At 30.6% G+C, this 21,105-nt stretch overlaps 1 protein-coding gene across 2 annotated transcripts in view; it reads left to right on the top strand.

The window, feature by feature from the left end:
• LOC123261494 (cAMP-specific 3',5'-cyclic phosphodiesterase) overlaps nt 1-21,105 on the top strand; it is a 131,419-nt gene that overhangs the window by 27,835 nt on the left and 82,479 nt on the right. The window contains exon 2 of one of the 2 annotated variants that reach the window (XM_044723105.1): nt 3,026-3,256. The exons of the other annotated variant lie outside the window; for it this stretch is intronic. Within the exon in view, the coding sequence (XP_044579040.1) occupies nt 3,174-3,256 (83 nt within the window). The 5' untranslated portion in view covers nt 3,026-3,173. The remainder of the gene's footprint in view (nt 1-3,025; nt 3,257-21,105) is intronic. 2 annotated transcript variants of the gene reach the window in all.

Below are 21,105 nucleotides of genomic sequence, written 5' to 3'. Positions count from 1 at the left end.
TTTATTTTTTAGATTTTCACCCGGTATTTTACCGTTCATTTCTTTTTTAAATAGAATATAAATTAGTAAATGCATAAATTTAAAATGAAAATAGAATATTTCCAGAGAAAAATTTAAAATAAACATGTAAATTTTTTTTTATTAAATATTTGGATTTATTGACGTAAAACCAACAATGTTTGCTTTTACAATAAATATGAATCAACACAGAACGTTAATACTAATTCAAAAAGGTATTAAATATTTTCAATATCTTTAAAAAATGATTTTATTCAGTAATTTATTTTGAGAGAAGAATGCAGTAGATTAAATTTATTTAGCTCCCCCGTGCCGAAGAATAATGGAATGGATTACGGTACCGATAGATTTTTGTTCAATAATCCAATAATGGAAGAAAATAAAATTATAAGAGATTGAAATGAAATTAAAAGTTTGAACGTCGAGACAGATGAATTTAAAACACGTTGGATAGATCGGAAAGCCGAGGGAATTTTCTTGCAAGGTTTTATTATTTTCTTATTGTATGCCTCGGGATTTAATATTATTATTTTATTTACTGTACGAAGCTGTGTTTATGTATACCAGCGTGTGCCTCAGGAGCGTAAAAAGTTTATGAATTTTTAATATCCGTGGAAAAATTAAACGCTCGGGTAGTTTTGTTGCAAATCGACCGAGGGGCTTTGAGCCTGCCAGCCAACTTTGAGTAATGTTGTTTTGAGTGTGTGCGTAACTTATTTATAAAATAATTTCTTATTTTAACTGGAAAGTGCTCGCTTATTGTTTTTTACTTACATCCACTAAACTTTTGTTTAATTAAAACTTTATACCTATTACAAAGACGTTTAATAAAACTTTTTATGTTATTTTTTTTATTAAATGCTGATAGAGCTTTCAAAACGCGGATAGATACGTATATAACCTTTTAGTGCTATGCTAGTTTTAATTGCCACTCATCCAGAGATTTGTGAGAAAAAGATTTAGTAATTTTTATTTCTATCTGACAAACGGAATTTTTAAATTCGTAAAATTAATAAAAAGAACGGGTTTTTGAGGTCACGTTTTTAAATTAATATTTTTGTTTTACGATTTGAATTTTTTAAATTTCAATTTAAAAATAGCCAAGTTTAAAATTTTAAATTTTTATGAAATCAATATAAAAATATGTAAATATTAATTGAAAAATATATATTTAACCGGCTCTTTTTTTTTATTATAAAAAAATAATTTTAAAATTAAAAACTATTAATATTTAAATTCTCGTCCATATTTAAAATATTTAAATAACTTAATTTTATGGTTAACATCCTCGTATAGTTTTTACAAAGTCGATAGATGTAATAGATTAAAACAGCATATTCATAATCTCAAACATTTTTTTTAAAAATACAATATTAACAACTTTTTTAAATTTCTCTTAAATACCATTCTAATTAATGAATTAATGATTAATTAATTTATCTGATCAAGCTGAAATAAACCAGCGAAACGATGCAATTTTTATAATTTAATTTCTTTATTTATTGTCCAAATTTTCAAGATTATTTAAATATTTTATATATGGAAGAGAACTTAAATATTCGGCTGCCCAATTTTAAAACACAGTAACTGCAAAATTTTTATACCTAATTTTTTTTAATATTGCTGCATTTTTTATAACTTTTAGACCTTAATTTCAAGTATTTTTTCTTAAAAATATTTATATTAAAGTATTTTCTATTCATAAATCAAATTTTTTATCAATTTAGCAGGCAAATTTTTTTTTAATAAGAAAAATTTAAAAAAATTTCTAAATGTTAGTTACTGTGTTTTGAAATTGGGCAGCCGTATTAATAGTTTTTAATTTTAAAATTAATTTTTTTTATAATAGAAAAATATATATTTTTCAATTAATATTAATTATTAATTATTTTTTCGACCGCTGTATATATAAATTAAAGTTTTTGCGCCTAGTGGTCAAGTTTAATATTAATTATTAATATTTTAGTTTTATGATTTGAATTTTTTAAATTTCAACTTAAAAGCTTAAATTTTTATTAAATCAATATAAAAATATGTAAATATTAATTGAAAAATGTATATTTAACCGGCTCTTTTTTTCTATTATAAAAAAATAATTTGAAAATTAAAAACTGTTAATATTTAAGTTCATATTTGAAATATTTAAATAATCTTAGAAATTTGAACAATAAATGAAGAGATTGAATTATAAGAGTTGTAAAGTTTCGCTGATTTATTTTTTCATCAGGCAAATCTTATGGTTAGCATCTTCGTTTAGTTTTTACAAAGTCAATAGATGTAATAGAGTAAAACAGCATATTTATAATCTCAAACATTTTTTTTTTAAATTACAATATTAACAGCTTATTTAGATTTCTTTCAAATACCATTCAAATTAATAAATGAATGATTAATTAATTTTCCTGATGAAGCTGAAATAAATCAGCAAAACTTTGCAATTTTTATAGTTTAATATCTTTATTGATAAATAATATATATTTTCCAAATTTTCAAGATTAAATTAATAATATTTTATGAAACTGAAGTTAGCAGACGTCTAAAAATTTTTGATTTTTTTTTTAATTAAACTACAACTAAAAAAATATTTCTAAAAAATTACACTTATAGTTTTTCAAGTTTTTTATGAGTGAAAAGTTTTTTTTTAATTGTTTAATTGAATTTTTTTCAATAAAAGTTTCTAAAAATTTTGAAATGTCGGCTAACTTCATTTTCATTAATATTTTAAATATGGAAGAGAACTTGAATATTAATAGTTTTTAATTTTAAAATTAATTTTTTTATAATAGTAAAAACGAGCCGGTTGTATATTTTTCAATTAATATTAATTTCAATGAAATAATTTATATTTTCAAAGTTCTTAAAAAATGTTTTTCATTAAACTGACTAGAATATTTTCATAATAAAAAAAAATTTTTAATTAAATAAAAAATGCATTTTTCTTTGTATAAAATACAAGTATAATAATAATAATTAATGGTGAAAAAACTAACAATAAAATATATTACAGGACCTATCAAAAGAAATCACCAACACCAAGCGCCGGAGGAACCGGCAGCAGAGCAGGGTGGCGTTCGCGCAGAAGCGTCACCACGGCGGGTGCAACTGGGCACCAACATCACGTGATTGCCACGGTGGCGGTCACGGCTCAGGCGAAAATGCAAGCCGAGCAGGGTAGCATCGGTGAGCTAAGGGGCTACCACAATCTCCGGTCACGTCGTCATACGCTGGCGAATGTACGGTGAGTACTTGGGTTTCGGTTAATCTCCGGTTATTTCCCCAACTAGGGACAAGAGACAGAATCCACATCCACATCAACAACAACAAAAACACAAAAAGAAACATCATGAAAAGATACACCTGGAAGAATTCCACATCACCTCTTGAAGCGACCGCTGTTCGCTTGAGACCGAGGTCTGGACCAGGTCCCGTCTTCGTCTGACCTCGGGCTACTCGGCCCAGACTGTGATTTATTGTTGCCAGTACCACACGGATCACAGTCGCATACTTCACAGCTAAAGTCCGGATAACCCTTGGGTGGCTTCGGGCGTTTAAGTTTGATGGGGGTGCTGCCAGTCTCTGGTTTTCTTGGGCTGGATTTTGAGGGCTTAGTTTTATGGCTTGGCTGTGTTTGCTGATCAGTGAATTCCGATGTTGACTCTATTAAGCAAACACGACTAGCCCCCTGACCCGCTCTCGCCACTAATTCCTCGTATTGACTCATCGTCAGCTTTTCCTATTTTATTAAACAAAAAAGGGCTTAAGATGAATAAAACAAGGGATTATTATTTATTTCGTTGAAATCGATAAATATTAACGAGGGCTGGAAATGAACCGGCATTTGCTTCTAATTCTTTTACGGTTAGCTGAATTTTAAACGACCGCTCACATCCATTATTTATTATTCTCTGTCTAATGATTAAAAGCTCAATTAATATGTAATATTAATTAGTTTAGGGACTTTCAACAACTGACAAACTAAGGGGAAATTTTTCCCGTCGTTGATTAAATTTACGCCATTAATAATACAACTTTCACAATCTTGTTTATTTTAATCATTGTTATTATAGTATATAATAGATAAAACTTGTTAGTATCGATCCACTGTCCGCTCCTAATCTCAAACCTCAGATACTTTTACAAGTCTAAATACTTTAAGGTTCCAGAGAATCTTTTATAAAAGTTTCTCCAACTTTGGAATTTTAGATTATCTGAACTTTTGTTTTATTGAAACCTTTGTGGGCAATAATTAACTTCAAACAAAAAGTTTTTTTTTCTGAATAATAAAAGTAAAAACAGACTAGTTTTTATATAAAATATTTTCTACACGGAAAAAAGTAAACTAAAATTCACTCGGATTCCGGTTAATTTATATAGTTTCAAACAGTAGCGAACATCGAGGTGGCACAAATGTAAATGTTACAAAACTTAATGTAGAAAGTGTAAAAGCCACAATTTATAATTTAATATCCAAAATGTGACTAGTAGCTGTCACTATAGTAAATAACGACACTCTCATCTTAAAAAGTTACAGTTTCAAACATTAAAAATTGGCGTTTCAATATATAGTCTATGCTATAAAAAGGGGAAGGTCTCACACTCGGAGAATTTAACATTTGAAACAGTAAAAATTCTACACTTAAAATATATATTTTACTTCTTCAAGTAAATCAATAATTATAGTTTGATTTTTAATGTTGCGTTTCAAATTTACCATTTTACTTTGTAAATATTGTCGTTGCTTGTATAGAAATTTAGTAACTGTAGTTTATATTTTTTACATATCATGCGATCATTTTTTAGGTACGAAATGATAAATATTAAAGTCAAAATTCTTAATTATTATACTTTAACATTTTCGTCTCACATAGCGAGTATTACTGTTTGAAATAGTGTTTTTTCCATGTAAATAATAAATTGCAGCATTTAAATGATAAATATTACCAAGTAATTGTTAAAATCACGAGTTTACTGTTTGAAATGGTAATTTTTCCAGTTGATCATTACTTATTATAAATCGACTATTATTTGTTAGTTTTATTTTTTCCGTGTGTCACTATAGTAAATAACGACCCTCTCATCTTAAAAAATTACAGTTTCAAACAGTAAAAATAGTTGTTTCAATATATAATCTATACTATGAGAAGGGGAAGGTCTCACACTCGGAGAATTTAACATTTGAAACAGTAAAAATTCTACTCTTAAAATATATATTTTACCAGTCCAAGCAAATCAATAACTATAGTTTGATTTTTAGTGTTGCGTTTCAAATTTACCATTTGTACTTTGTAAATATTGACGTTGCTTGTATAGAAATTTAGTAACTGTAGTTTATATTTTTTACATATCATGCGATCATTTTTTGGGTTCGAAATGATAAATATCAGTTAAAATTCTTAATTAATATACTTTAATATTTTCGACTTACATAGCGAATATTACTGTTTGAAATAGTGTTTTTTCTATGTAAATAATAAATTGTAGCATTTAAATGATAAATATTATAAAGTGATTGTTAAAATCACGAGTTTACTGTTTGAAATGGTAATTTTTTCGTTGATCATTACTTATTATAAATCGACTATTATTTATTACTTTTTTCCGTGTAGTATTAATTTATTTTTATAATTGATCACGTATCGATTTTAGTTTCATAAAAAATTATTTCTAGCTATCCATTAACAGAGAAGACATTGACCGACATTTTGAAGCAAGAACTATCAATCAAAATGGCGGTTCTTTCATTTCCAATTTATTTACCGATTTAGCTGTAACACGTAAGCGGGTTTTCAATTAGTTCTGTAGCTTTTCGTATTTACTATCAACTTCAACAAAAAACTACCCTCAGAACATAAATCCACAAAATTAATCCCGTGGAGTATTGAATAAAAAAAAAACTTACGCCTTGTCGGACCTGGTGACAAATGCAGCAGGGTTTGAGGCTGTCTGATGACAATCTTCTGTCAAGAGCGTAAGTCTGTCTGGCAGTGATTGGTCGTCTGTCCGATGGTTTTTTTATAAGTTTCCTCCTATCCCCATCGGTATCACTTAATCCATCAAATTCGTTCATACTTGTTTCTTCATTCCGATAAATTTTCTTCTCTTTTCTCGGTTTATCTTCCAAAGATTTTATCCTTGGCTCTTTTATCCTATCTCTAGCTCTACCTCTCGGTGACGTTTCGTCAATTTTACGGTTGACGTCGCCCATCCTCAAGCTTAAAGCTCGTGCGGATTCTGAAGAATTCGTTTTGCTAGCATAAGATCCCGTGTTTCTATCAAGTTCTTTAAAATTTTCTCCCTGAGGCGTTGGATTCGCCGTTAAAACCTTGTGATGTCCTTTGGATCTGGGTTTACCTTCGCCTCTAGCAGATAAATTGCTTGTACTGGTGCTTGCCGTAGCAGTATTACCACCAGAAGAAGTAGCTGTTGTAGTAGTAGCAGTAGTTGTGATAGCTAGATCCACGGATATAATATCCACAGTTGATGGCAGTACAATAGAAGCTGCGCCTGAGTTGTTGGTTTCATCTCGATTCTGTTGCTTCTGCCGCTGACTATTCTCGTTCAGTAATAATGAAGCATCTGGTTGGTCTGATTGCGATTCATCTACAAGTGGGGGTGTTACCAAAGTACCTACATCACGTCTATCTCCATAAACTTTGTCCATTGTTGAGCTAGTAATTGTATCAGCTGTCCTTTTAAAATCTCTCTCACTCAGTTTATCTCTATCATCCGCCTTAGGACTAAATTGTACTTGTATACCGCTCGAAACATTATTTCCACCAGACGTATTTACCTTTGAGCCTATTGATTTACTGTTAATTGATTCTGAGCGTATTGCTTCTCTATCTTCGCCCCCGACATCTGAAGACGCCTGCCGATACGAACCAGAATACTGGATTGACCTAGCCGGATCGATACCGTAATTATTCTCCAGAAGCTCTGCTGTTTGTTTAGATTCTTTGTCAATCGGCGTAGACGTTCCTGATGGCAGCCCAATATGCTCTTTAATCATCATCATTTCTTCTTCTTCTCCAATACTTTGCCTCAACTTAAGATTCTGTGGCTTTGTACCTCGTTTTTTAATCAAAGACCTCTTCCCGTCTGGATAAACACAGGTTTTGGGTTAATAAACAAGAATAAGTATCAAGGCTAAGACTATTTTAATACTAAGATTAGTCATGTCAGTACCTGTTATTGAATCTTGATTTGGATCATAATTAACACTCCGCATTTGAATTTGATAGGACTGATCCCCTGTCTTGGTCACTTCACTCAACGATCCAATCTACAAGACCGGAAACGGCAATATTAAACGGCCAACTAATACTATTATACGCAAAATTTCACTTACCTCTAAATGTCGCTGTATTGCTTCTATAATTTCAATAACTTCGGGCTTTTTAATATTACATTCTCCGCATTTCTGAAATAGTATTACGCATTTTATTACACCTACTACGTTTAATTAAAAAATTTCTTGTAAAAGAATTTTTTAATTTACTGACAAACTTCTCTTTCAATTCCAACTCTTTTATAAAATCATTATTTATTTTAATTATATCCAGATTTAATCTTTTCAAAAGTTTAATTAATCTTCAAAGTATTGAAGTCCTTTGAATAAATGCTAATATTTAAAACTAGAGCTTTTGAATCGTTAAAATAATTAGTTAAAGAACTTGCCGAGATAACTGAGTGCGTAGCATAAAGACTCTTCAGCCATGATTCCAGTTCGTTTCGTTTAACAGCAATCGTTGCTGGTTCTTGCCCTGAGGCTGCTTGATCTACTCCGTAATCCGTTTCTTCTTTGGACAATTGGGATTTCAGTGATACAAATGATTTTGCAGAAGATTGCGCTTTGCTTGTACTAATAGCTTCAGGGAGTTGATCATCTTCAACGTCAGAAAATTCGTAATTTGTCAACTCTTTGCTCAACTCTGATCTCATCGATTTGAAAGATTGTCCGTCGCTTTTATGAGTTTTTTCAAATCTCACTGAACTGTGCTTAGATTGGTTGCGACTTTGTTCAGCAGTACCTTTGCTTTTCTCATGTTCAAATCTCATTGAGCTGTGTTTTGATTGATCACGACTCTGATCCAAGGTATCATCAGGAATTCCAGAGATATCATAGTTAGTTTCTTCCCTGCTCAACCTCGATTTCATCGAAACAAATGATTTATCACCAGAAGCAGTCCGAAATTCCCGTTGGGAAGATTGATCAAGAGCTTGTTCATTAATTGAATGACGCTCACCAGAAACATCAGGATTTATTCCACGGCTGTTCTCAATCTCAGCGTTTTCGGGTCCAAAAGGCAGCTCCATGTCATACTGAGTAGACTGATCATTGATACTGCGAGTATTATGATCCTCCAATTGGGGAATAGTCGATAAATTCAAGTGAGCGATTTTACTGGCAGTACTGTCGTCCAATAAAGATTCTGGATTACCAAATAGTAATTTAGTTTCTCGATCTAATTTTTCATTACTGGAAGACTGAGCTGAGAGACGTTTACCGATTCCAGTATCCATTTCTCCGGGACTATTATCATCTAAGCCAGGACCATTATCTCTTAAAGTTTTATCGTTGTTCCAAGAACTGTCGACTCCAACCCGTGATGATTCATTGTCTGTTCCAGATAATAATGTCTTTCCGGATGTTTGTGCTTCATCAAATGTGGTAATACGTTCAACCGTTTCCTCCCCAGTCTCACCCTTGAGATTCTCTTGTAATTTACCATCCTTATTCTCAGAAGACGCGTAAGAAGAGCGAGTATCCTGAATAGACTGAATTTTTTCATTTCTGGATGATTTTTCACCGCTAATGCTCCCACCCAAAGACTCCCCCGGAATAGGATCCTGAACAGCTCGATCAGTAACTTCTATCCTGGTGTAAGTATTCTTCGAGCTTGTACCAACAACCGCATTTACTGATTTTTCTTCAGTGACTTTCCCGTCAGAAGTTGATCGTACCTTTCTCCTGCTTCCCGAGCCAGAAGATCTATCTGTTGTTGTAACTTTAGCAAGCGTCGCCTTATCTCTGACACTTATTTCACTGTCACCCGTCCCATTAGTTGTTTTCATTTTATCCCTCAATTTGGCACTACCATCTCTCTCCTCCTCTTCCAGCCTCTTTCCTCTAAATTCAATAATCTTATTGCAATTACGTAATTTGCTCTCAAGACTCTCAATCTGGTCTTCCAATTGACAAATCCTATCAGCAAGCTGTTGATTCGCCGCTGACTTGGCTGCCAATTGACCGCGTAATTTATCAACTTCACCATCAACCTTCCTCCTATCTCCATCCAAACAGTTACTTTCACCTCCCGGAGCCTTGTTGGCTTTCCAAAACTGGCTTTTCTTCAGAATCTCAACATACGCAGCCTCCCTTCGTTCCAATTCCTTCAGCTCCTTTTTAACTTTGTGCTCCCCGACTATCAGCTCTTCTAACCGGGTGATGTTCGCCAAATCTTCCGGCCCAAAGGAATATTCCGACAGACTTTCATCATCCTCAAGCTGATCCGTATTTCTTTCCTCGTTATTTCTTTCAGCGTCATAAATCTTGCGCTGCAATTCCTCCTGTTTCCGCTTGGCATCCTCAATTTGTTCATTAACTTTCTTCAATTGTAATTGCTTTTCGTGCAACACTGTACGTGCCTCCTCGTGTCTCCTGAGCGCTTCCTTCCGTTCGGCTTCCAGGCCACCAATCTCTTGGGCTTCGTGCCTCGACGTCGATTGGTTCGTCACCGCTGACATTATCGCCGCCTGCTCCTCGATGTATTTAATGACATTCTGCGGGTCGCAGTCGCTCTGCATTATTTTGTTCACAGTTACCATCGGCAGCCATGTCTCCAAAGTCGCTAACCTGGTGCTTATTTCCGCCTGTCGCTCCATTAATTTATCCGTCCGATGCTTGCGGCGCGCCACAAGCTCGCAGAAACCCTCAGGACAGCATTTGAATTGTTTATGCCTACTTTTACTTTTGTTAGGATTTAAATCTGGCCCTTTTACGGGATTATTCGACTTTTCTTTTTCTTCTTCGTCTTCTTCTGAAGCTAAACCTTTAACGTATTGTATCACGGAATTATCCAAGTCATTACCATGAATTAAATTAACGGATGGTACTTTTTCTGGGGTTACCTCATCCACGGTAATTTCTTTTAAAGCTCCAGACTCAGACGTTTTTTCAACACTCTCCGTAAGCATTACCGTTGGATTTTCTTCGTTTTCTTGCTCTTGACCTTCAACTTTGTCATTACTTCTCGGCGGCATTATTTCGAGGAGTTGGGAGGAGGAGTTCTCATTATCAACTTTATCATTATTAACTTCATCATTAACCTCAGACATTTTATGCTCAAACTTAGTTTAACCTATTTCAAAACAATTTATTCATTTTTTTAATTATCCTCGCGTTGCGCCGTCTAGTGGAAAATTTTTAACTCAACGCTTCGATTTTTTATTTGGATTATTTTTTTTTTTGGTCGGGAAATTTGAGCTGGATAAACATAATTGAATATGTTGAAGTGAAAAATAGAATTATTTTTGTTATCTGATAGTTCATCGTTTGATAAAAGTGTCAGTGTCAATCATTTGTGTAATATTATTCATGTTTTATAAATATAAAAAATTCAATAGGTTTGAATTTCTCTGAAACTTGCGAAGAAAAAATCATTTCTTTGAAAAAAAAATTCATTTTTATCAAAAATAATTATTACTAAATAAATAAAATTTTGCTTTATTGAATAATGATTTTTGTTAAATTACACTGTACTTTTTTAAATATTGACGTTTTTGAAGATATAAGCTCATCCCGATGTTACACTCATCAAGAGCTTTCATTTGAGTACCCACATGCATTTTTATATATTTTTCATATATACATATATATAATATATATAAATGTATGAAAAATTGATGTGGGTACTCAAATGAAAGGTCTCGATGAGTGTTATGTCGGGATGAGCTTGTATCTTTAAAAATGTCAATAGTTGACAAAATAGCAATGTCAGTTCTTAATTATTGACATTTTTAAAGATATAAGCTCATCTCAATGTTACACTTATCAAGAGCTTTCATTTGAGTACCCACATGCATTTTGATATATTTTTCATATATACATATATATAAATATATGAAAAATTGATGTGGGTACTCAAATGAAAGGTCTTGATGAGTGTATCATCGGGATGAGCTTATATCATTAAAAATGTCAATAATTCACAAGATATAAAGTCATTTCTCTATTATATAGATATCTAGAGATAGAGCATATTTTTAAATGCAGCTTAAATACTTATTATCATAAATTGACTATTGGTAAGAACGATATAAAACCTTGAAAAGGCACAAATTCAAGTCAAGACCTTTGCAATGACATTAAATTTCACTAAAATAACCAACTTTACCATATGACTATCCTGAAGAAAAATTTTTTCTTATTCTCTTAATAATATAGATAAACTAAAGAATTACTTGAATTCTTGAAAATAACCTTTTTATTTTTTCGAGTATCTGCAACTACATTCCTCGTAAATTAAAGTCTTTACAAGGCTCCGAGCAATTGTAGTTTCAATGTAAGTCCATTAACTTTCGAGTAAGTTTATTATTTTGACTCGGGTATATTCTGGCGAGACTGTAATTACGTTGTCCTCTTTTGTATGACAGCTATGCCAACATATCACCGGTAAAAGGTTTTCTACCCTTCACCATTTCAATTAGAATTTTTGATTATAAAAAAAAATTTAATATACACAGTCTCTTATAGTTAGTAGAGTTTCTTCCCCTTTTTAGTAAAAAAAAAAAAAAAAAGCACTGAAATGAATTTAAATAAGGCAACATAAAAAAGGAAAATAAAAATGTTCCCTCAAAAATAAAAGTCAAGTAGTAACGAAGGTGTAAGCGCGTGACATAATAATTTTTTATGGGACTTAACTATTTAGTTAGTGTGTCACGATTGTAGCCGGGAAAGATTTAAAAATGAGATTTGAACCGAGGTTAAATATATAGCATGCCGTCCAAAAGAAAAAGCCAAAGAGAGAGAGAGAAGAAGCGTCGTGAAAAGTAAGGAGCTAAAATAGATGGTAGATGGTGGAAAACTGAAGGTTTATTGCCGAGAAGAAATATACACAGGGGTGGGTCACTGTTACGAGGATGACGGGGGTTAGAAGCGTGACTACAGCCCCTATCCTCTATAGTCACTATTCTACACATAGAATGTATACACCGATACTGAGTAGAGTAGAGTAGAGTTTTGTTGAGTTGTTCTATATCTACAACCAGCCCCTTTGGTGTATGTAGGTTAACGGTGACGTCACAAACCGCCTTGTGACGCGTTTCAACTGAAATATGCAGTGTGGCCTCACCGCGAGCGAGCTTTAAAGCTTCTGGCGGGTCATTGACTTCCATTCACCGGATGCTTCATTTCTGACCGCTCTCCGCCCTTTTTACAAAGTACCCCGCGGGTAAAAACTAAAACACATGTATTGTTCCCTAATTTTATTGTTCCGCCCGTTGTACAGACTAGACCCCTTTTTGGGAAACTCTCCCGGGACTCGCTCGCTGAGGGATTTTGCAGGTTCTCTCGGGGCCCGGCTTCCAATATTTAGATTTTAGCGAAACGTTTAAGTGATACGCTACAAAAAGCTCTTCATTTTACAATCAATAAACTTGAAACGCCCATTGCCATCTTTAAAGCCGTTTTACCGCGCCGGTAAAACGCATGCCTGTCATATTTTTATATTTTTAGTTTTATTTTATTATACTTGCAGGCGATAGGCATCGTTAAGTTTACCTTTTTTATTCATCTGGGTAACTTTAGGTTTATTTTTTGGCGCTTTGAAGAATGCTTTTTAATGTGATTTTTAATTTTAAGCTTGTAAACAATGTACACTGATAGAAGGATTTGTTTATAGTTAAAAATATTTGTTAATATTTAACAAATCATTTATTAGAGACGACTTTTTAGTATTAAACGAAGTAAAATGATGTTTGTATTTAATAAATCTGATATTTATTTATTAAATATTAAGAAATCTTTTTAAATACTAAGAAATAATTATTAAGGACTAATAAGTGGTCTCTAATAAATGATTTGTTAAATATTAACAAATATTTTTAACTATAAACAAATCCTTCTATCAATGTATACACTAAAAAAATTTAACGAGTCAAGACGGGAATTCTTGAATTAAGAAAATAATTTAGAAGAGTTTTATTGTCTTGAATCAAGAAGAAAAATTCTTGAATTAAGTTCAATTTACTTGAATCAAGAAAAATTTCTTAATTAAAGAATTTTTCTACTCAAATTAAAAAGATAAAATTCGTCAAAATCATTCATTTGATACAGGTAATTTTTTTTTCTGTGTACATAAACCAAAAAAATTATTAGTAATTATTTACAAGTGGGCTCAAACCTATTTTTGGACATTTCTAGGTGAAAAATTAACATTTTTTAATGTTTTTTTTTATTCTGTTTGTTTTTACAAAAATTGGAAAAAATTTTGGCTCATGTTTTTGAATAAAATTTCTATTTTATCTTTTTTTGATATATTTTTTTTTTAAAGTACATAAAAAAACGAAAAATTAAAAAAAAAAGGTGAATATTACAATTTTTTAAAAAATTTAAAAATTTTTTTGAAAATTTGTTAAAATTGTGGTAATTAACTTTTTTTAAATTGTTCATTTTTATCGATTTTAAAAAAAACATCAAAATTTTTAAAATATGAAAATTAAGATGGTAGACTCCACTTGTAAATAATTACCTTTTTTTCTTTGTTCATAAACCAAAAAAAATTATTAGCAAGAAGATTTTGAATAAAATTTCTATTTTATCTTTTTTTGATATATTTTTTTTTTAAAGTACATAAAAAAACGAAAAATTAAAAAAAAAAGGTGAATATTACAATTTTTTAAAAAATTTAAAAATTTTTTTGAAAATTTGTTAAAATTGTGGTAATTAACTTTTTTTTTTAATTGTTCATTGTTTTATGTATTTTTCAAAAAAAAATATCAAAATTTTCAAAAAAAAATTTCCAAAAAATAAAAATTAAAATGGTAAACCCCACTTGTAAATAATTATTTTTTTTTCTTTGTAAATAAACGAAAAAAATTATTAGCAAGAAGAAATTTTCTCTGAACTTCAATCAAAATAATTTTTATCTTTTTAAAAAATTTTTTTTAATGAAATTATCTTTTTTACAACAAAGAATTCTTTTTTGTGTCGCTTTAAAAATGATGGATAGCTTTTACAACTCTAAATAATGATATTTTGACAAATCCTTTCTCCCTCGTGGAGTGTTTACGACTGAATTCATATCACGACTTTAGAATTTATATTCATTCATTCGTCAAAACACAATATTTAAAAGCTCTCGAGAAGAAAAAGTTCTCAGAGCATGTGTGACAAAATTTTCTCCATTGAATTTATAACGGAAACATTTGTCTGAGCGGAAGTATTTGTCCGAGATAAAAAGCCAGAAGTGGGATAAAATAAATAACGAGCGTAATTTAATTTTATTGAAAAGATCAAAGATACGGAGAGAAAAAGATAAATATTTAATTTATCATCTCGAGTGTATTGCTTGTCGTTATATGCACACGTATTGTGCTTAATGTCGTGTAATGTGTCACGTCTTGGGTGGTCGCGTGTTAGTCGTGAGTTGTAGCCCAAGTGACTGCATAGCAGTCTAAGTTTGAGTCTTAAGTCTTGTATTGGTGCTGTGTCGAAGATAAACTCTAAGATTCGGATGTGTGGGTGCGAGGGTGTGAGAAGCTCCGAAGCTCCGCAGTTAGCTGGGAAGAGAACGACATAAGCGACGGTGGTAAAAGCGCGAGAACATTGCGACCAAGGCGGCATCCTACTCTTGGTATCGCAAACTAGGGGTGAAGTTGGTCGCCATGGCGACCGTTACGGGTTAGCTTCTTTCGGACAGGAGTTTGGGGAATCGATCACCAGTGGCGTAGCATCAGGTGGCGGCCTCGATCGCCGCGTCCAACAAGTGGAGTATGTTATGTTTGAGGAGACGCGTGTGCTGTCCTTATTCACCCCGTACCACTATTCTGTCACAATAGAAACCATTATCTTTATGCTTTCAACCATTTTTTTTATTTATTTACTTTTTTTTATTCAATTCTTATGTTTTAATTTTTTTTTATCATTATAATTATAATAATAATAAATGGTGAGCAAATTTAAGAGGATTAAATTTCCTTGGGAATAAGCAAGAGATATTTTATTTTATAAAAAAATTATATTACACTAGTAACCTTGCAGTCACTACGTGACTGCCAGGACTCGTGAACTATAAATAAATAAAATTTAGTTTTATTAAATAATGACTTTTGTGAAATTGCACTGTACTTTTTTAACTATTGACGTTTTTGAAGATATAAGCTCATCCCGATGTTACACTCATCAAGAGCTTTCATTTGAGTACCCACATGCATTTTTGATATATTTTTCATATATACATATATATAAAATATATGAAATATATGAAAAATTGATGTGGGTACTCAAATGAAAGGTCTCGATGAGTATAATGTCGGGATGAGCTTATATCTATAAAAATATCAATAGTTCACAAGATACAAGGTCATTTCTTAACTATTGACATTTTTAAAGATATAAGCTCATCCCGATGTTAAACTCATCAAGTGCTTTCATTTGAGTACCCACATGCATTTTTGATATATTTTTCATATATACATATATATAAAATATATGAAATATATGAAAAATTGATGTGGGTACTTAAATGAAAGGTCTTGATGAGTGTAACAACGGGATGAGCTTATATCTTTAAAAATAATAGTTCATGAAATACAACGTCATTTCTTAACTATTGACATTTTTAAAGATATAAGCTCATCCCGATGTTACACTCATCAAGAGCTTTCATTTGAGTACACACATGCATTTTTGATATATTTTTCATATATACAGATATATAAATATATAAATGTATAAAAAATTGATGTGGGTACTCAAATAAAAGGTCTCAATGAGTGTAATGTCAGAGTGAGCTTATATCTTTAAAAATGTCAACAGTTCACAACATACAAGGTAATTTCTTATTGACATTTTTAAATATATAAGCTCATTTCAATGTTACACTCATTAAGAGCTTTCATTTGAGTACCCACATGTATTTTCATATATTTTTCATATAAACATATATATAAATATATAAATAAATGAAATATATGAAAAATTGATGTGGGTACTCAAATGAAAGGTCTCAATGAGTGTAACATCGGGATGAGCTTATATCTTTAAAAATGTAAATAGTTCACAAGATACAAGGTAATTTCTTAATTATGTATCTAGAGAGAATTTTCGAATACAGCCTAAATACTTATTATAAATTGACTATTAGCGAGAATGATATGAAGCTAAATACACTGGCCACAAAATTTTGCTTATTCTCTTAATAATATAGATTAAAAAAATGGTAATTATTTAGTTGTACGTCATCTGGTTTTTTTGGTTAAATAATACTTGAAAAATTATTAAAAATAATTTTAAACTCTAGTCAAATAAAAGATTTAATTATTTTTTTATTTCATCAAAAAAATTAGAATTTAAAAATAAAAAACGCAGTTTTTATTTCTTTCTTTTGTTACATACATTTTTTTCGGCACTTTAAATTTTATATCTCGAGGGACGAGTATATGTATCCTAGAATAGCCAAAACATATTTCGGCAGGGGATTGAACGATCTATGAAAAAGTTCTCTTATCATATTCGATAAACTCACTCATTCAAAAGTTATCCAAGGCCGAACTTCAATTTATAGTTTATAGTAAATTCCAAGGTTTTATCTTTCCAAACAAAACTACAGATCTTTAAAAAATAAATTGATAACCCAAAAAAATTTATTTTATATTTATTAATTTCATCCATTATAATTTTCTACAAAAAAAAAACAAAGACGAAGAACTTAATTACTATAATACTGATTAATAACAAAACTAATTATCAGCGTTTGAAAAATAAAACTCAATTATTAATTATTCAACCGCTCGTATAATTAAAAATTTATTATCCGAAGGATTACCGAGGAAGCTTATCCTCTATTATTTATTAATCTCTTAAAATCGTTTCATTAAGTTCTTTAGCGAATAAAATGAACTTAAAAAATGATAAATTATTTAAATAATAGTCTAGACATAAAACAGTAAAATATTTAATAAAAAACAAACTTCAAGAGTGCATTAAATAAATTTTCTAAACCAATAAAATATTAAATTTCAAAGCAAGTTAAATATTGTTCTTTGTTAGAGAAAAAAAATTTCTGTTTAAACGAATCGATTTGTTCTTAGTTCGAAGCTTTAAAGTTTGCCAAGTTATTTAAAGAGTGAACTTGCATGTTTAACAATTTAGCGCTTTTAATTTTCTATTTTCCATTTAAAATTTAAATTAAAAAAAAATGTAATTACAGGTGTAATAAAATTATAAAAAATGGGTTACGGGTTTTTATTAACTGTTCAGAATCTAGACGAGACATTTAATACAATTGTATAAGGATAATATATTGCATACATATCCGATGTTGGGTGTTGGGTGCTGGTCTACTGCAGCTCTCAGCTCACTTTATCCTAGTTCAATCAATTGCAAAAGGTCGTTTGTCTTGTCTACTCTCAATGCGTAACACTGGAGCTAACGTTGCAACAGCTCAACTCGATTTATCTAAAATGCAATGTACTACTCTTCTACCCACTTGGATTCATTCTAGTTCATGTTCATCTATATATCACACTATATTGAGTTAGTACAAACGTAAAATTAATTTACAGAGTGCACAGCACGAAATACTCACCGCTGAGATAAAGAAAGACAGAGATAATAATGGACTCACAGCCAGACACTAAGATCAAAATTTTAATAGAAATCAATTTACATTGCCAGGTTTATAACCAGACAATATTTCAAGTGAAAATGATCTTCATTAATTCGGCTGTCCAATTTCAAAACACACAGAAAAAAAAATGTTCTTGAATCAAGTATATAATTTTGAAGAACTTGATATTCTTGATTTGAGTAGAAAAATTCGTGATTTAAGGAAATTTTTCTTGATTTAAGGAAATTTTACTTTATTCAAGAATTTTTTGTCTTGATTCAAGACAATTACCCTCTTCAAAATTATATTCCTGGTTCAAGAATTGTTCTCTTGAATCAAGTTAATTTTTTTTTCAGTGCAGTAACTGACAATTTTAAGATTTTTAAAAGTTTTTCTTATTAAAAAAAAGTTTACGCGCCAAATTGATAAAATATTTGATTTCTGAATAGAAAATAGTTAAATATAAATATTTTGAAGAAAAAATACTTGAAATTAAGGTCTCAAAGTTATAAAAAATGCAGCAATACTTAAAAATAATCAGGTTTAAAAATTTTGCAGTTACTGTGTTTTAAAATTGGGCAGCCGAATTTTACATGATTGAAATTAACAGAAATTTTTTATAAAAATATTGTAATTCATTTTTTTAATTTACTGCACAGAAAAAAAGGTTCATTTGAGCCAAGAAAATATTTTTCTTCCTGATTATTTTCTTGAGTAAAAAAAAATTTTTTTTTGACAATAAATTTCACTTATTCCAACAAAATTAATTCTCTTGCTTTAAGAAATACTTATCTTGATCCAAGAAAATTTATTTAAGTAAAGAAAATCTTGTTTTGAGAAAATTCAGCCTCTTGCTCCAAAAAATTTAGTTCTTGATAGAAGTAAATTTTCTTGTCTTGAGAAAATTTCTCTCTTGCTCCAAAAAATTAAATATAAAGATAGAAGTAAATTTTCATTAATATTTTTATTGATTAACATGTCAAATGGGAAGATCAAATAATATTTCATAATTTTTTTTCATTCAATATGTATAATTGCACGCTAAAATAATATAAAATGGGTATCAAATATTCAAGAGAAAAATTTTCTCAAGGTGAGAAAATTTTTTTCTCAGAAGTAAGTGGCGCTGCTTCCGTAAAGTATCTAAAAATCTTGATCAAATATAAAAATTTATTGTATCAAGTATTTATGATAATTAGAATTAAGAAAAAAATGACTTCCACCAAGAATAGAATTTCAAGAAAAATTTTTACTTCGGCCAACTCAACTTCGGTCTTCCTTCAGGCACCCGAAAATTTTCTTGAGCCAAGAATTTTGTTCTCCAGTCAAAAAAATTTTCTTGTTTCGAGAAAACTCAGCCTCTTACTCCAAAAAATTTAGTTCTTGATAGAAGTAAATGTTCTTGTCTTGAGAAAATTTCTCTCTTGCTCCAAAAAATTAAATATAAAGATAGAAGTAAATTTTCATTAATATTTTTATTGATTAACATGTCAAATGGGAAGATCAAATAATATTTCATAATTTTTTTTCATTCAATATGTATAATTGCACGCTAAAATAATATAAAATGGGTATCAAATATTCAAGAGAAAAATTTTCTCAAGGTGAGAAAATTTTTTTCTCAGAAGTAAGTGGCGCTGCTTCCGTAAAGTATCTAAAAATCTTGATCAAATATAAAAATTTATTGTATCAAGTATTTATGATAATTAGAATTAAGAAAAAAATGACTTCCACCAAGAATAGAAATTCAAGAAAAATTTTTACTTCGTCCAACACAACTTCAGGCACTCAAAAATTTTCTTGAGCCAAGAATTCTGTTCTCCAGTCAAGAAATTTTTCTATGAGTAAAAAAAATTCAACCAAAATAAACATCCAAGAAAAAAGATGCTGAATCTTTAAATTTATTAAAGTTTAGCGCGTAGGCGAGTGTAATTGCACTAAAGACTTTATTGTTATGACGATTGCTCGTACCGTACAAACCAAATAATCCTCTTACTGACTCTTGACTCTGCCTTTACTTACTTTCAACTCCGACGAGTTTTATTAATTCGCTGACACTTAATCTCAACACAATTGAAGCACAAGGTTCTTTGTAATGTCAATCAGCTTCTGTTTCGAAAATTCAACCTTTCATTTACATTTATACACTCACATTCGTTTCAGCAAACAGTAACTCAAATTACTTTACTTTACATTCATTTAATGGCGCAGCAATTAGCTGGGATCTGTTTGGTTTTAATTTAATTAACAGAATATATTACAAAGGTAATTGCGAAAACTGGGGTTTAATTGAAATTAAAGTGAATTTAATAAATCATAACAATATTTGTGATAATAATTATTATTATGCACTACTACTGCCCAGAGCATTTAAACAGTATGCGTCGATCATAGTTGGCCTTGAACTTTTATCCTCGTGAAATCGATTGTTCTAGAGAAGAAAATCGCGTAAGATTTAACGATAATTTAACGTGTATTAAATCTACGGGAGCGTTAAATGTGTTGAGTTTTTTTTTAATTGCATTTAAAGCTCAAACACTTTACTTACTGGCTTTTTGCTCTCTACACATATATAACATCCGTGTAAATGATATATGTGAGGGCGGGTTTGTATTAGCAACAAGTATTTGCCGGTGACATATAAACCGACCAGCAGAAATTTCCCCAAGTTTTATTGAATGTTTTTTATTTGCTCTAGCTTCTATTTGCTTTAATTATTTCTGATGTTTACTCTTCAAAATTACATATTAATTTTGGAGAATTTTTCCAAATGCGTAGTACCGATTTTATTGTTTCTTTACCCTAGGTCGAGTTGAGTCGGTAAGTCTGTAATTTTTTTGAGATAAAAATTCTTAACCGCGGCCGGTATAGAGAGTGTTTTTTCTTGCGCGTGGTGCTAAATAAAATTTCTTACCGACTGAAACTTGTTGACTTGTTGTGTTTGTTGAAGGTAAAAGTTCTGGTTATCGACTTGTGTGGAAATAGTTTCGGGGATTCCCGCAGAGGTGTGCTAGAAAATTAGAAGCTTATATTAGGGGTATGAAGAAAGACATTGATCTTCTTCCGGCGATGGAATTTTTTTTTAAATTGAAAAATTTAAAGTGAAAACTGAATTTCAAGGAGACTTGGATAGAAAGTAATTTTAAAAAAGTCTTAGGGGTGAATATTGAAGAGAAAATTTTAGTTTTCATCTCGAGCCCTGAGGGTTTGACCTGTCAGAAACAGTCGATTAAATCTCGAGAGTTTCATTGTTTTT

Source organism: Cotesia glomerata, linkage group LG3 (genome assembly GCF_020080835.1).
Source record: "Cotesia glomerata isolate CgM1 linkage group LG3, MPM_Cglom_v2.3, whole genome shotgun sequence".
Classification (NCBI taxonomy): Eukaryota; Metazoa; Arthropoda; class Insecta; order Hymenoptera; family Braconidae; genus Cotesia; species Cotesia glomerata.
The sequence above is the reverse complement of the archived record's forward strand: the minus strand, read 5'-3'. Positions and strand labels throughout refer to the sequence as shown.